Source organism: Manacus vitellinus, unplaced genomic scaffold (genome assembly GCF_001715985.3).
Source record: "Manacus vitellinus isolate BGI_N305 unplaced genomic scaffold, ASM171598v3 scaffold_2_pilon, whole genome shotgun sequence".
NCBI lineage: Eukaryota > Metazoa > Chordata > Aves > Passeriformes > Pipridae > Manacus > Manacus vitellinus.
The window spans coordinates 37155453-37173175 of NW_021940208.1; the positions used below are offsets into that span (position 1 = coordinate 37155453).

At 37.5% G+C, this 17723-nt stretch overlaps 1 protein-coding gene across 10 annotated transcripts in view; it reads left to right on the top strand.

Moving 5' to 3' along the window:
• LMO7 (LIM domain 7) overlaps positions 1-17723 on the top strand; it is a 130104-nt gene that overhangs the window by 27285 nt on the left and 85096 nt on the right. For all 10 annotated transcript variants that reach the window (XM_029960966.1, XM_018071112.2, XM_018071117.2 and 7 more), the window contains exons 2-3: positions 8450-8520; positions 11915-11984. In XM_029960966.1, coding sequence (XP_029816826.1) covers positions 8450-8520; positions 11915-11984 — 141 coding nt within the window. The remainder of the gene's footprint in view (positions 1-8449; positions 8521-11914; positions 11985-17723) is intronic.

Here is a 17723-nt window from a genome sequence, read left to right on the forward strand (position 1 = left end):
ACAGACAGATTTTGTATAGAGGTTTTTGGGGTGGAGCTTTTCCATTATTACTGTCTGAACTTGAAGTTCTTTGTGAGGAAATGTGGCCATCCATCCCATCGGTCACGTACTGCCTGGATGCCAGGGCGCTGCATCACTTGATCTTTGGGTATGTTAAGCCTCTCAAGAATCTGCACAAAAGTCCACATGTTATCCTTCTCTTATCTCCAGCATGCTGTGGCTCCAGCTCTTTGCCTTTCTTTGATGCGTGGAACCCCTGTTTCAGTCGACATGATCATTTTGGTTCAGGGGAGAGGTGGTGGGATGTGTGAGGGAGTTATATGGAGATGGGGTTGGGTTTTTTTAATATATACATATATATATTCAGTACTGTATTAAAGCACAAATAGTTTGGACGATGCAGGTCACTTTATAAATGCAGACCCTTCACATGGGCATGAGAAAGAGAGTGGGAAAGGAGGCTCTGATGCCATTTCAGGACAGCAGGGAGACTGTGGTTTTCTCCTGGACTGCTCAACCAGCCATACAAAGCCTTCTGTGTCTTAAATCTTCTCCCAAGTCCTCTTTTCTAAGCTGTGTTGTTGCTAATATCTTCTAGTCTTTTTATTTCAACATCTTGAGGGAGATATTGAGAACATGCAGACATTCTGTCCAGGGCAAGCTTTTTGTATGCCCCAGTTGGACACTACATAGAAGTCCAGTTGTGACAGCTATGCATGGATTCATTTATCTCTTGGGTGCTTATCCCCCAGCTTGGAAAGCTGTTAACAACCTGAAGTTGGGTAACAACTGGTGCAGTGCTGCAGATGTCGATGTTTCAGAAAAAAAGAATAAAAAATGGTATACAGAGTGACTGACTTTCACAACGGGCAAGTTCAAAATCTGGCTAGCATGAGAGTACAAATATTACAAAACATGGTCATTAAAAGATATCTAAGCAGTGAAACTGGAATCTGCTTGTCATTTCTTCTCTTATCTCAGTTGATAACTTTTCTAGAAACCATTCCTTCATAATTTTTGTTCCCTGGATATGTTTAACTGTTTTCTATGGCAGAAAGAAGCACCACAGTCTAGTACACCACCATTTTACTGTGAATTACTTGAAGAAGACAACTTTCGGTGAATTTTTTTTTGCATGCTTATGGAATTCAGTGGCTGCTTTCTGCTTGTTTCAGGGTGAACAGAATGTTTGAATGTTTTTTCATGACTTTATCCTTTTTTCTGTTTAATGAGGAATATTTATGGTTAAGGAGCCAAATGCCACTATTCTCCTAGTATGGAGTTCAACTGGCAAATTTTAAAATAATGTTAGTCTTCTGTTGTCTTGGGAAGGTGCATAAATATCCACTGTTATTTAACTAAAGTTAGTTTTAAATACATATGAGAAAATAAATGGTTAAAGTTGAAATTGGCATGCATCACTGAAGGTGGCAGCTTTAGAGCTTGTGTGCATTTAAGCTGTTTATGGAATTAATAGTTTCCCAATAAATCAAATGTACCTATATAATTACAATAAAATATCAATGATTTCTTTTTTTCAGAGATGCCTAATCATTCAAATGTCACTTTGCATTTGCAAGTTTTATGTCTTATTACAACAACTACTGTTATCTAGTTTATGCTGCCCACATCTGCTCATACAGTGACACTTTTTTTATCAAACAAAATAATTTATGTTGGTTTTCTTAGTTTGACACCTGTCAGTACAGTCACTAGGATAAACAACAGTAGGCTTATTCATCTTGTTTTTCTTTGGGGGATGTTCTTACTTGTGGGGGAGGAAGGGAAGCTCAACTGATTTGATTGATCCCACATGTTTATCCTTGCTCTTTCTGAAGCACTGATCTCCTAAGTCAGGGATTCCCTGAACTATTGGAAGAAAAACATCACTTACATTCTTCAGATTCTGTTTCTACGTGTGATTTGACAGAAAACTTGAAAAAGAGTATAAGCAACTGTTGAGCAGAGATCTATGCTTCCTGCCCCTACTGCACCAGTAGTCATGTCCCTTCCCTTCTTGCTTGCCCCTTATTCATTGTTTTTCTTCATCTTTTTTAAAAAATGTAGTTTTATGTTATTTCAGGAGTCTTGGCGTGTTTGTCCAGAAGGCATGCCACAATAAGACCCCATCATTATGCTGATGATAGAAAATAACAGTTAAGACTTTTTCAATAATCAACCATTTCCTTTTATAAATATCTGCTCTGGTTTGTTATCAAAGGCCGTTTGGGCTGAAGACAAAAATTTCCACATTCTCTGAAATGTAATGATACCCGGGAATATGGGGTATGGAGTTAAACAGGGCATTGAGCAATAGAGGGGAATTATTCCAACTGAAAAACATTAGTGTTGTGGATGTAAAGGGGAACATTCACATGGTCCAGTATAAGTGATCAATGGCAAGATATTCACCTCCTTCAGCCTTCTTATTTTTGCTGTGCAGTTAAATTATATGACAGACTTATTCGTAGATATTTTTCTTCTTACTTCCAGCCACCCTAGTTCTTTTCCTCAGTGGAATCATACCTGTCATGGATTTTAGCAATGAGGTGTAAGATTTCAAATTAAGAGCTTCCTTTTGTAGAAATCCAGGCCTCGCTCTTAACTCTCGTGCAGTTGTTAGATTGGGCAATGTCATCATTTCATTGCTGGAGAGCTGACTGGGAAAGCCTCTGTGGGCACCAGCTTCTTGAGCAGTTGTTGACTGACCTCTCAGGAGTTTGTTGGACTGCGAATCAAATTTTTGATCAGAAGGGAATATAACAGCATGGTTCCCACAATGACCTTTGCTGCTTCGGACGTGGCATCCCTCCTGCTACCAGAAGTGAAATGCCAGCAGTGTTTTCCTATGGATGGAAAATACGAATGCCTGCTCTTTCTGTACATCTTCTTGGGACTCAAAATTCAGGGAGACAGATCCTGCTTGCCTCAAAAATGAGCTACTCTTTTCTACTACTTGACCTTGAGAAATCTAGTCATCACTATGGTTGGGCTGTTTGCTGCAATGTCAAAGGGTTTCTACCCAAAGTCTGATTTTGCCACTTGTGTTCAAGATTGTGTGCAGCAACTCTCTAAATATGGCTCCTACCACCTGCCCTTTGGGAGGGATTTAGATAAAACAAATTACTACAGGAGAAGAATATGGCAATGTTAAGGGTTTTTTTGGTTTATGTTTTTTAAAAAAGAGGAAGACCCAGCTGAGAACAGAAAACTGGATGGCAAGTCTGCAAATTCCAGACAGCACAAGCCATTTACTTCAAAGCATAATGGCAGCACTTTCTGGCAGCTACTGTGTATGCCATTTAAAGACAAGTTCGTATTCTGCATGGCATTTTAGTGGGACTGCAAATAGTCCTGAAGGGGGGCGGCAGGTCTTTCAGTAGCACATCTGAACGCAGAAGAGGGAAGAATCCTTACTGCCTTTTTTATTTCCCTTTTTTTTTTTTTTTTGGATGTTGCTCTTCTTTTGTGATAGACACAAAAGATAAAATTTGTCAAGTTGAGGTATGGCATGTTTCTGAAAACAGTTTATAAAATGCAGTGGACTTAAAGTACTATATAAAAACGTGTTATGAACCTATTTCCAAGCATGGCCAAACTGTTCAGATGCCAGCACACTGGGAGTTGCCTGCATTGCTTGCTTGTTGGCTGGGGTGTAGCCTGTATATCTCCTTGTGCATCTACAGTAGCAGTACTGATCTGGAGTGATACATTGGATGAAGGTGGTTAGAGCTAAACAAGTACTGTAACTGGAGATATGTAATGCTGGGATTATGTAAGGATGGAGCCATTTGCCATGTAGTCTGATCCAGATTTTTGGTAGTGGGTAGGGGGAAGAAAGGCCATTGGGAAGGTAGTAATTCAGACGCAAATGTGAGGTGATCTGCTGAGTCAGGCACTGTGACAGAAATTGGCAGGGCATAGCCAGAACTCTGTGCTGGGGATGGCACCATTGTGTCACATTTGTATCATTGTCCCAGTTCCCTAGAGAACACAAGCAGTCCTCTCTGCAGCATGATAAACTTGGCTTTTCTTGCTGCAGGCTGTGCTGGGCACCTGAAGTTGATAAATCAGTGTAGTATCCTTGAGCTTGCCGTCTGATTAGCTACTTGCCCTATGAGATCCTGGCACAAGCCTGCCTTCAGGCAGTCACTATCATGTGTGGTTCAGTATCTTTCTGGAACCTTCCATCCATAACCTACGACCCTGTATCAGGGAATGGTATGCTTCACGCTGATGCAGGTAGCATTTCTCTCAAATTGTGCAGGGTCCTTGCATGGCTTGAGATGGTGTAGTCTACCTGGAGTGGGGGCAGAGGAGCTCTTAATGAGGTTGAGAGAGTAGTCTGGAGGGGTGAGTACCTGTACCAAGGTATCGTTCAGATTATAGGTTGGGCATGATACAGTGCTGCCTCCTTGTTTCTGAGCAGCTAACATGTTTGTGATGGAGAACTGGTCAGCCAGCATGCCTGTATATGTGGTATGATTCTTGCATTGGATGAGGAGAGTCTAGCTTTGGTGTTTCCGTCACTGCAATGTTAGACTGAGAAACCTACTGGGCCCTTGCACTTTGAGTTCCATGTAATGGTAAACATCAACTGGCCTGTGATAGAGCTGTCCTTTTGCTAAAAGCTGTATAAACCAGTGTAAACCATGGAAGCAGCTTGACATGAACTTCCTTAGTATTTTTTTGTTAAAATTGAAAGTTCTTTCAACTTTGGATAGCTTTTAAGGCAAAAAAAGCCCATTTTATGATTAGCTATATTTGGCCTCTAGCACAACAAACCAAAGAAACATACTCAGTGTTAATTTTTGCACTGACACATATAATCATCTATATTCTTCTGTGCTTTGTACTCTTTGTTCAGTCCGTGATGATTTTGATGTCATGCCATCCTCAGGATGGTTGATCTTTGGTTATTTCTTCTTGGTTTGTCTCCTCCTACAGGAATCACAGCAAACCTGAAAATAAGCTAGCCCTCTGTATGTGTAAGCATTTTCAAAACGTCTACATTTAAAGACTTGATTTGCATACTGTTTGAAGTAAATTCGTTGGACCTGACAATTGTGAGTTACCGAGGTATTAGGGGACGCTGTCTTTCAAAAACAAAATCAAACTGTTATATAGCAGCAATTAAATGTGATTTTATGATGCAGTCTTTAATTATGTCATTGCTCTCTTCATATAAAAAAGCAGTCTAAGAAGAATAATACATTCAGCTAAATGAAGGAGAGAAAATAGACATAATTTGGAAAGAGATGTTATTCAAACATGGATAAAATCACTTTTGCAAGATATTTTCTCTATTATTTGGTGGCTCACGTGACCTAAGAGGTTGAAAAATAGTCCAAAATCAATTATGCTTACATAATAGTACCACACCCCGTATAACCAGTTTTAATGAATAAACAGTGACTCAAAAATCGTAGACATAGTTTGAAGATGTAATATCTTAGGGTGGGATTCACTTTGTCTTACTCAGGATCTTAAAAGTCAGGGAACTCTGAGCCAGTTCATGTATTTCCTTTTTTTTTTTTAATGATATCTATTTCCTCTGCAGGCTGTAATAGCTACAGCTGAGCTTGATGCCCTGTGCTGGGTATGAGGCAGGTGAAAGTCCAACCTGAAAAAAGTTCTCAGTCTCTATACAAAAGCAGGTTTTAAAATGGAGTGCTTATTTTTGTGACACCAACAAATTCAACATGTTGTGCAAGTTGGAAGATGTTTTGGTTTCGAGTACCAGTGTTAAATTGTTCTTTGAGAATATCTTTTAATTACTTAATTATTAGTTAGCCTTTGAAAGTCAATATTAATGGAACCTAACTTGGCAGTACCGACGCTTTTATTTTAATATCAACAAACCACATAGTCATCAAAGTGTGTGGGTCACAAGATTGGTCTGACAACTCCATTCTGTATATCAAATCAGTGTTGATTGCTGCAGTGGCTGCACAAATAACTTAGTCAAAATATTTCCAGTGTAGCATCTTCTAATGTAATTTTAAGAGGTCTGCAAGTCTAATAGAGGCATTTACAACCTTGTACTCCAATTGGACTCGCTTGTTGTTCAAGGATGTCTTCTAGTTACCTGAGGTCATGTGCCTGAAGACTTTGTGGTAGTCAAATGTTCCACATGCTATTTTGGAGACTGAGGTATTGGGTTTTCCTGTGGAAAAGATGACAAGATGCCCCATGAAGACATAATTATGCACTGCAGCATGGCACTCTCACATTCTTCAGGAGGGGCTATGCTGAAGTTCAACTTGTCTTCAGTGGCACATGCTCCTTGACTTCTCAGGAATAATTTTTGAGGACTGTAGGCCTTAGCTACATGCTGCAGTTCCAGGACATTTTGGGGTTTTTTTAAAGGAATTTCAGCTTGAAGATTGTTTGTGGATATAGAAGACATTGCAGGGTTGGGATGGGCTGAACTCTAGTTGAAGGAAACACCTTGTCATTTATTGCATGAATGACTTACCAGCAAACTCCCTATTAACCCAAACATTTGAACTGTGTAGTCCTGTAGATGTCAGTGACAGCTCCAAAATTAGAACAACTTCTGGACTCTGAGAGTTGATTGGAGTTTGAAATGTAACCATAAAGCTAGACCCCACTCCTACAGCCTTTATATACGGTACATTTCTACTGTATGTCATGAAACATAAAATTTCTAACTTGCGGAATGAGGGGCGTAATTTATAACCCATATTTCCTATTACCTAGGAAACATAAATATTTGTATTGAAACTTTCAGTGCTGTTTTGTTACATTGGCTACTTTCCTCAAAAATATTATCACTGAATATACAAAACTGGAAGCAAAATACAATATTATGTTTGAGATAAGGATAACTTTCAGATTCTGTGTTTTTTAAGTGATTATTGAAAATATTGCTATAATACAACCTCTACTTTTCTGTAAGAACAGACTGTTGTTATAGAAATATTTTATAAAATGCAGTTCTCCCTGGGGAATCACAATCATCCTTTGTTGTTGAAAATTGCTGTGTGGGTTTTTTTTTTTTCCCCTGAATTTTGGAATTTTTCTTACCTTGAGTTGATGTGCCATCATTCATCCTCTGTCATTATTTATTAAATCCTAGAAAAAAACCCTTAAACCCAAAAGAAAATTTTGGTAACATCTAATTTTGTCCCCAGTAGGGTGGTTGAACTTGCAGCATTTGAATGAAAAAAACCCCTATGTTAAAACTAATTACTTAAATTGAAGGATTTCTGGTGTTTGTATACCCTTCTTTTGCTTTTTAGAAAAAAATAATAGGGTGATAATGTAACAGATCATAAAAGAGCTACATCCTCTCCTTTGCTCTTTTTACCAAGTACAGCTCATTTGTTTCTCTACTAATTTCCTTAATTACTGTGGTAACCAGTAGCTTTGCTCTGGATGCACGCAGGTGCCACAGCATGTTTAATTGTGTGCCTGTGGGCCTGCACAGTATTGAGGACGGTCAGGGTTAGGGTTCATAAGGGAGGCTCATAATTAGCTGGTGACTGAACCTGGTGACCTCTAAGCTCAAATAAATACCCTTCCTAGTGTTTCATTTCTGTAGTCAACTGGGATAAAACCTCTCTTTTGGACTGTTTGCAGAATATTGTCTCTTTTTCTGAGCATCTTTTTCGTATTAATCCTGAACATTTGAAAGAAATCTGCCAAATTTGATTTCTTCGAGGAATGTAGGCAGAGGGAAGATCTAGTATTGACTTCAAGTATTGAGCAAGCGCTATGTTGATGCTTTTGTTTGAGAGTTAATTATTTGTTTTAAAAAACTTTGCTGAAAACATGTAGGCAATGCTTTGCTTTTGGCATTGAATATCTTAAGTCTTTTATAAGATATTGTTTACTGCTTTTTCACTCTTAATATAAAAAGCAGTTTCATTAATACAGTCCTACCACTTGCCAAGCAATGAGAATTGATGTGCACGTGGTAATGCAGACTTGACGGAGTGGTTCTTTAGTCACACTGCCTTAGGTGCAAGTGGCATGAAAAAAAACCCTATTAAAATACTTTGTGCCAGATATCATGAGTATACACGCTGTAACATGAAGCAGGAGATAAAAGACTTTGTCTTTCTTTTGCACTTCTGTTTGAAATTTGTTTTATGCTTTTCAGTGTAAGTGGTACTGCTTTAGAAAATAAGTATTCCCACAGAATGTAGCTGAAGATTGACTTATGCTAGAGGAAACTACTTTAAGATGTTGAATATGACTTCTTTTGAGGCATAAAGAACTTTTAAATACTTATTTCTTTAGAAATTAATATAAGAAAATAATAGTATGAACTAAGTGCCCAATCAGTGATTGTTGGTTTATTGTTTTATTTTGTTTGGGTTATTTTTTTTCTGTTCTGTTTTTTTTTAGTACTCCTTAGATGCTCTTGCTAGTCCTAATTTTGTGCACGTGTCCAATTCACTCTCAATTCTTTCTCTTATAGGCAGTTACTGGGAAAAGCTTTGGAACCCAAGACTTTCGAGCAGCTCTAGAAAATGGAGTCCTGTTGTGTGAGTGAGTATTGACTTGCCTGTATAAAAATCCTTCGGGTTAACATCAGCTGACCTCTTTCCTTCCCGGCCTCTGAAATTTTTTTTGAAGTACCAAAAGTATTTTGTATTAAGTAATTTTTAACTTTTTTTAATACCTGTTGTTTGTCATGGGAAGTAAAAACAGATTTTGGAGATTCTCTTTCTAGATCTACAAATGTCCCACACACTTGTCTGTGTGATACTGCAAGGATCATGCTGATCCTCTGGCCAGTTGATTGATTTTTTTGGGTATAACATCTGTGATATCACTGGGCTTTCTCTTCAGCTTGTGCAAGGTGGTGTGGCCATGGCTGGGATCAAAGCACTTGGTTACCCCTATACCTACTGTTGAGGTTTGGTTTTCTGTCCTCCATCCCCAGCCCCTGAGTGTTGGTTCTGTAAATGTTGAAAGCTACCTATGCCTAGCAGAAAACTTTACATTAAGTTTTCTTTTTAAAAATACTACACTTCAGAAGTGAACTTCACAAAATTGTAAATTAAAGATAACAGTCAGGCGTTTGATTTCATGTGCCTATCATTTATTGCTTTCATGGTTGCATCCAACTATCTCAATAATATTGAATCTGTTGAATGCAATTTGGTCTCCTTCCCGAAATTCTATAGGGTGATAAAAATAAACAGACTGGATCTCCAGCATAATGTAGAAATATGTTGTCATATATGTGCACATGCAGTCCAGATTTCAGTACTTTTTGGACTTACTGTTTTAAACAGCAAACTCTGACCTCAGCTTGTTTTGGAGTACTTTCTGTAAGAAGCTTCCTTGTGTTTATATATTGTAGGCTTGGCAGTAATGGGACTTGTCTGGTTTCGTTGCTAGACTGAGTCAGAGGTGTAAAATGTCCACTCGTCAGGTCTCATCCACATATCTGTAATTGGTTTTGTACTTACTGGAATAAGTTTCCAGGACTGGAAGTGGTGCTAATCCCTTAGTATTTTAAGGAACAGCAGGTGTAAATGTCATTAGAACACCAGTGCAAGAGAAATCTCATTAGAGAACTACCTGGGATGCTAGAAAAAAATACCACAAATCTCAGAGCCACTCTAAAATCAGTTCAACCAATCTAACGTTCAGAAAATATTTACAAAGGTTCAGTTCTCTGAGCTTTTTTTTTCCCTATATATTATTTTTTCCTTCTGTGAGTGTTACTGTGTTTTCTGTTCCTGCCTTTATTTTTCTTTGGGCCCTTTGCCCATCCTGGCACATCTTGCAAGTTGCTTCTGAAGTTATCTTGTGACATGGGGAGTTGATTAATTTTCAATAATATTGTAGAGGTGGATGCTGTATTTTCGTTACTTACATAATTAAACATTAATGAGTGTGACTGTGGTAATAAAAATAGTTAATCCTTTTAATAAGAAGGTATTTCTTCAGGTATGTGTTTAGTGGGATTTGTATATTGTATTCAGATGTAACTTTAAAATAGTGTGTTTATGAATTGGAAGTTAACTGATACAACCTAATCCTTTGATATCTTCATTGTTGACACTTATTTGGCAAAAGAATGTGAGCCTCCATGTGCCAAATGCAAATCAGTTAAATTTATCTGTAATTAATAGAAAAGCAAGAAAAACATCCTGCAATTTCTTTGGCTGAGCAGCTTGCCTTAGGAGGCACACAACTTTCTTTAAAGCAAGATGCCTCATTATGATTCTGCTAAATAATATAGTTATTCTCCTGTTAAATTCTCCTGATAATTTTAAATTTTACTTACTTGAAGTACAAAGAAGAGTGATTTTCATAGAAATTCTGTGGAAACAGAAAAGAGCAGATGGCAAAAGTTTTCAAATGTCCAATTTTCACTAAAGATAATATAGTGTAAGATCTTAAGTAATTGAGACAAACTAGGAATTATGTTGCCCATTTCCTTGGTTCACCTTTAGTGTCCATGGATATACTATCTCTGGAGATTGTATGTTTGACTTAAACTATAGCAGATAAGACCTACACTTGCACTACATATCCCTATAGCAGTTCAGTTGGTTTGTTTGGCCTAATCAATGACCAAGTGCACATGTTGACAAAATAAAGCCTTTTACATTTTACTAGATCTCATGTGCATATATTAGAGAAAGAAATTCACTAAAGTTTTTCTGATCATATGCTACTTCATGTTCTTCAGTAAAATAAATAAAAATTATGCATTTGGAAGATAAAAAGATAAAAAAGGGAAGGAACTCAACCTTTTTTTTTAATTCCATCCCAACAGATCACTTTTTTTTTTTTGAAAAGTCATCAAGTGTATTTTGATTAATAAGTAACTTGGTGTAATTGAAAAGTCTCAGGACCTGCAGACTTTTTTTTTTCTTTAGGCACATAAGAAATGTATCCTCCACATCAATGTCTAGGGGTAAACTGTTCTTTGTGTTATTTTCCAATTACCTTGGCTGCTTGAGATGAAAAATACTTTTTCCCCACATGAAGTTTTAAACTCCAGGTCTTGTCTCTGCGTTGCTGTGTGTGATCACAAAACCTTGCTGATGCTTTGTGTTGGGTAAAGGGTCTAGCCAGGCAAGCAGGGACAAGAGGGAGCAAGTCAAAAATCCTCAAAGGCAGATGAAGTCTGCAGAGTGTCCTGAGATCTCTGTTCTCTACTGACCCTGTAGTCTCTTAGTTTGGTGAATCACAATACTTCCCTATCTCTGTCACTGAAAACCTGGATATAAAGGTGCAAGGAATCCCGTGCCTCATCCTCACTGCAGGACAAGGTATGAATTTGGGCTTGTGTATTCAACACTGGTGTGTTAGTCTGTCCTATCTTCTCAGTTTAATTACGAATTTTATATAACGAGTGATATCAGCTGCAATTGCTTCTGACTGAGACTGAAAATTACTTGTGCATGTAAATTATATGTGCCAAAAATGATTGTTGCACACAGCATACTGGACTTGGTAACATAAAAACTGAGTTTATTTCTTGCCCTCACAGGAATATTAGTGCTTTCACGCTGAACTCTGAGAAGCAACATTCTGATACATTTTTGACATCTGCGTCAGAACCTTTATGTGAAGAAAATCTTTAAATAGGAAATTTGAGTCTGATTAACATCACCACCCATGTAGTAGAAACATAGATCAGTTTCTGCCTACGCCTACCCAGGCATCTTCTTTTCTTCTTTCTCAGTTTGCCATTCTGAGAAATCACTTTGTGTGTGCGTATGCAAGTTGTCTCATTTTTCCTTCTAAAGTCTGTTGCTTGTCACTTCTTGGGAGTGTTAATAGGTTCAGATCTAATTCATTCAAGTCATGTTATGTTAGGACCATATGCAAAGTATTTCTTACTAAGCATTGATGCTCATGCATCATCAAGTACAGTTGATTATGTAACATAAAATCATTACTTTTTTTTTTTTAGTTTGATTAACAAGATCAAACCTGGCATCGTTAAGAAGATCAATCGTCTGTCAACTCCAATTGCTGGCTTGGTAAGTAATGACATCAAATCTAATATCTGGGGTATGACACCAAGTGCTCTTTGTTTTTTAAGGAGCACTCTTGTTTACTGTTCTTACGTAAGAGAGAGAGGTTTTTTTACATAAGATTTTTATCTTGAGATAAAGACCTACAAAGTTTTCAAAATTAGTTCCATTTTCATTTTTTTGTTTAAAATTGTACCATTCATATGTTGTCTTAAATCACAAAGGTTGCCTAATCTGTGATTCAGATCTGTAAATTCAATCATCCTGTCACTGTGTGAAGCTTCATCAGCCCCAGATGTATCAAGCACTGGCTTCTGTGCACGAACCTCTGTGGCATTATTTGTCTCTATTTAAAAGCCACCATCCTATCTTATATTCACAAGCCATCAGATGTCCCTTTTTTAGGGAGTGGGCAGAATAGGAAATGTTCTGTGTAGTTAGAGTATTTTTAGAACCCATTTCACTCCACCCACAGCAAAGCTTCAGTTACATTAAAATAACTCTGATGCAAAGATCTCTCTTCATGCTTCCGTTGAGGTATTTGCCAGTGTTTTGGCTGTAAATCACATTTTTGGGGGGAGGGGGCAAGATGTATATAGTAATTTTCACAGGAAGTTTAAAAGATTTTTCTCTTTGCTGTTTAGAAAATTTGCTACCCAGGGACTGTAGGATAAGTTTTGTAGCCATTTTGCATCAGAAACCCTTTCGTGGGCAGGCAAGTTCTTTCTTCATAATTTTTTTCACTATGAAAACCTTGTTGGATAATCATGTCACTAGAGTCTAGACTATTTAGTCCTGTCACAAGAACAATTGGTCCCATATTAAAAGATCTGAGGTGAACAGGGACATATGCTTGATTCCTGTAACAAATTGAAGATCCCGCTTTATGAACATGCAATCTCAACGTTACCTGATTTCTTAGTAGGAGTAGAATGCAAAGCTTCTCTAGCTACTGTTATTTATATGTTTTAGTGGGATGAGCCAACAAAACATTGGCTTTTGCTGGTCAGCCATGTAGCTCATTGGAGAATAAGTGTAGTTAAGTTGGCTGGAGGTTATAAGCTTGGGCTAAATTGCCATATATTAATTGCACAAGCTGAGAATGTGCATTTCCACATCAAATGAATGTAGACAGTATTAGTTGCCTTTGTCCCAGAAAAAACTCAGGTATTAGGCTTGCAAATAAGACTGCTGCACATTCTTTTCTTTTGAGGCATAGAAAAAAGAATTCAAATGAAACCAAAATAATTCTGTGGAGGACACCACGGTTATTTGATCAGCAGTTTGATTGCCTAAATGGCTTCTGAAGTAGCCATTAGATTCAAGCCACAAAACCATAGGCTAGATTTTATTTTTGTGGTGATTTAAGTGTTGTCTTCAATCGTAACTGTAAGAACTCTTGTTTTTATATGCATGTTTTTTTGTTTATTTCTAGATGCAAAAAAGTGGAGTATTCATTTGGTGTGTAGTTTATATCTTACTTGTAGTGTATTATTGTTTCAAGTTGTTTCTAGTTATTACAAGTCTTCAAAAATAAAGCAAAGGGGAGGAAAGGTGAATGATTCTTGTAAATCAAGATCACCCAGTGTTATTGTTGAAATACGACTTAAACCTAGTAATTGAGAGAGCTGATGTTTTGTGTTTACCTGTAGAAAAGGTTTTTACATAAATATTTCAGTTGCAGGAGATGATGATTATGAGGGCCATATTGGGGTGGGTTCAGAAGATGGTGCTTATGGTGACTGTAGTGGGAGTCTGGTTTTCCAGACTTGAGAGGGACCTACTCAGTTATACCAGCTTTGAAGAGTCCAGCTTTCATACTGGCATATAAAACTCAAACTAAAAAATATGGGAGTTTTCACTTAAAAAAGCAGATATTGATACCTGACAGGCTCAGGATACTGTGGTTAACGAACCATAGGATTTAGAGATGGGAAGAGCTTGCTAGGGAGGCTGTAGGCTTGCTTCTCATGTTCTGGAAATATTTTCACTGCTTGTAGGTTGCTTCTCCTGCAAATCTGCCTTTTTTTTTTTTTTTAAATCCAGTTGGAAGCTTTAACATCAAGAGACAGCAGGGGTTTTTTTTGTAAAGCATAAAGAGATGCTGCAACTTTTAATTTGGGTCCTGGAAATACTGTAATCTGAATATCTTCTGATCATGTTCTTTCTACAGCTTCTTCATGGTCTTCTAGACTCATGTCCTGAAGTCCATTTCCAGAATATTTTACACATTAATCACTGGGCAATTAGCATCCGTTTCTCTCTTGACTTCCCTGATTAAAAGGAAACAGACCCCCTGTGTTCTTGACAGTTTTGTGGCAGTCTGATTATCAGAAGGAAACAAATGCTTTGAAAGACATCTTGTTTCTCTTCCCCCTTCTCCCCCTCATTCCCTTTTGTTTTTCTTTCCCAGGAATTTCTTCAGTTTTGGTTTTGTTCCCTATGGAGTTAATATATTTTAGTTCCATATAAGTATGTCATTTAAGCATTGTGTACACTTCAACTGCCTGACAGGTTTTTTTCAGCGGTACAGAAATACAGTATTGAATAGATGTCTTTGGTTGAATCTCCAGATGGATTTCATTATATTTTTTATTTGATTTCATGGTTATTTTGAAAACTAATTGTCTGAGTTAAATAGTAAGTGAAAGCCTATAGGAATAACGAAACATTCAGTTTTGTATGGAATATTGTGTGCTATACTTTTTTTTTTATTAAGTTAGGATGAGGTGCTGCTTTTAATGACAGAAATGCATTATTGATTTTTTTATGTCATATTTACTTTTATGATACCTTACTTATCATAAAATCCAATAGGGGCTTTATGTTAACAGGATTGCCTCAATTCCAAGCACATTTTAGAAAACTGAAAGTCTTAGCTTTTGTCTCTAGTTTGATTATACTGCTGCCTAGTGATTTTTCATGTGTGAATTGCAGTGGTTCAGATATAATTATGATGGAATGGAAAAATAAATACATGTGTTTTGATGATTAAATACTCAAATGAAACTTGGCATTCAGTTAACAAAAAATGCTTAGTTGGTACCAGAAAAGTTTAAAAAATTGATTAAACTTCTCCCCAGTTTTTTGGTATGGCGTGGGAAATCTGGACTGTAGCTTGTGTGCGAGGGTTTGTAAGAACACTTTGGGAAGGAGAGTTGGATCTAGGCACAACTTCATATCCAGCTAGCAACTTGTCCCTTCTGAGGCATGTGCCTTGTGTGGTTTGGGTGAGATCTAGCCATCATCTTAGCTGTGTTTACCTATTCATTTTTGTTCCAGTTTGGAAAACTGAACTGCTGGGGGTAAGGCAAGTCCCAGAGCAGTTGCAGGGAAGCGGTAGTGAGAAAGGTGGGTGACTGAGGAAATGTCCATGTATCTCTTATGGTGGTTTCCTGGACAGTGAGGGGTGCCAACTGCAGGGTGCAAAGGAGTAACTCTAGCAGTAGTTGTAGAAAGTTGCCACTTGCAGCAGGTTGATTCTTAACAGCATATGGCAGATTTTGGAGACAATGATGTTCCCATAGATGTCCTGAACAGATTTAATTGGGAGGTTGCTGTTAGTTTGTTTGCTTTAATTTTGGTCATTTTTTAAAAATGCCATGTAAAACCTCTGTACTGCAGTAGTTGCTGGAAAATTAAAATTTAGTTTCTGATTATGTTTCAAACTGTCTAAAATACACAATTTGTGTAAAGAGCAATACATATATTTTCCCTAGTACAGCAGAGAGACAAGCAAAGTTGTACAGAGCAGTAGTTCCTCAAGCCCTCAGGCATTTCTAGGGGATATGGGAAGGGTAAGAGAAAGGTCAGAGGACTGTAGAAACTGAGATTTCATTATGAATGGTAGAGAAAGTGCTATCTGCACTTACTTAAAAATCCACTTTTCCTGGTCCATACATGTGTGAAACAGATATTCTTAAAGAAAATTACTCAAATTGATAAATCTTTGTGTTCAGATCCTGCAAAATGATTTTGCTTAGAGTTCTTGGGGAGTAGGAGTGGTGGGAATAAAATGAATGCTTAACAAAAGCAAACACAAAGGAAAAATGTTTTCTCAAAATATACTGAGTTTTCAGTTTGACTCCCAGCATGTAAGATGGTTTGTGTACAATTATATGAGGGGGAGGACTTTGGGGTTTGACAACATACTTTCCAACAAGGTTCTGCTGAGCATTTTCAGAGGTGCATCTCTGGCAGCAGCACCATTGTTCCCCAGAAACCTCCTGTTTCAAACTCAGTTGGCTGAACACAAAGAATCATAAACTAGAATGAAAGTCACAAGACACTATGAGACAGTGAGAAGATGAATGAGTTATGTGTAGTTTATGCAAGCTCAACATATCTGTCAGAATAACACATTGCTCATTACTCGTGAGGAATAAGTGTACACTCTTCAGCATGGCAGTTCTAGTTAAAGTACATTTCCAACTGAGACCAGGTGGTGAAGCAAAGTCAGAGATAAGAGTCAGTATGTCTTTTGGAGAGGGGTAGCGAGTGGAAATCTTGCTGCCTTGCAATATACCAATTTGGTCTTCTAAGACCATCTATCTTTGCTTGCAGCTCCTGTGAGTAAGGTGGAAGTACTATGCTTTGCACTGTGGTTGCACTCCTCACATCAGAGACATGAGGGCTGTGATCATAAGACAGGGCAGAATAGAAAGCTGTTGGGTTTTCAGAATTGTAAGTGAAATGTTATTAGCACTTTTGTTTCAAGTTGGTCCATGATTTTAAACAAGTTGATGTTGTCAATTCGGACTGTCTCAGTGTGAGTGCTGGATGAATATCAGCACAAAATTTTATCTTCATAAAGTTCTTCAGCTTTGGCAGAAGGTTTTTTTTGTGAATTTTTGTTTCCCTTTCGCACAAGAGAATAATATTGCACATCTCTAGGCAGTCCCAGGTTTGAACATGTTTATCTGAAATACTGTAGTGTGGGATTTTTTTTTCTAGTGGGGAGTTAGGGTTCCTTTAGGGTGAAGAGTGTCTTGATAGTTTTCCATGCATATTTTATCAAGCATTTATTTTCCTGGTTCAACAGGAAACTTATCCTTCTGACAACTGCTACTCAAACATCATTGCTTCTCTTTAATGCAATGTGATATAACACCACGGCATCCTATAATGTGCTTATTTAATGTATCAGAAGGTATTAATACCACTTGTACTAAGAAAACAACTTTCAACACTGTTACTTAGATCAGTGGCTTGTACCTTCTGAACAAGGGAAGTAGGGAATGATAAAGGTAAGAGGAGAGACTTATGAAAGAACGCTATACCGAAATGAAAGAGGAGATAAAGAAAGGGGTGGAGAACATTAAAAAAATAAAAGTTTCTGTGCCTTTGTGCCTAACACTTTGCAAACCGTGGAACCACCCTGGTACTTCCTTATCTCTTGTCATCAGGGAGAGCTGGCCAAAATTTTCTTTTCTGTGGGAAAATGTTCTTGACAGGGTGGTGTTGTTGGTTTTTTTTTTTTCTCCATTTCTTTTTTTTTTTCTTGTGTTGCAGGAGAATGGTATGCAGATGATATTTTGACTTTATTATAGGATGCTTTCAAAACAATTTTTCCCATAAAGTCCACACTTGCATAGCTTACTTCAGTTGTATGTTTTATTTAGGACTTAGATACAAAGTTCCTTCTCTGGAGTACTTAGAATCAAATTGATTGTGTTTTCCACTTAAATTTAAAAAAATCTGATGGTATATGAGATGCTTTAATTTGATTTAAAATTAATTCCCTTT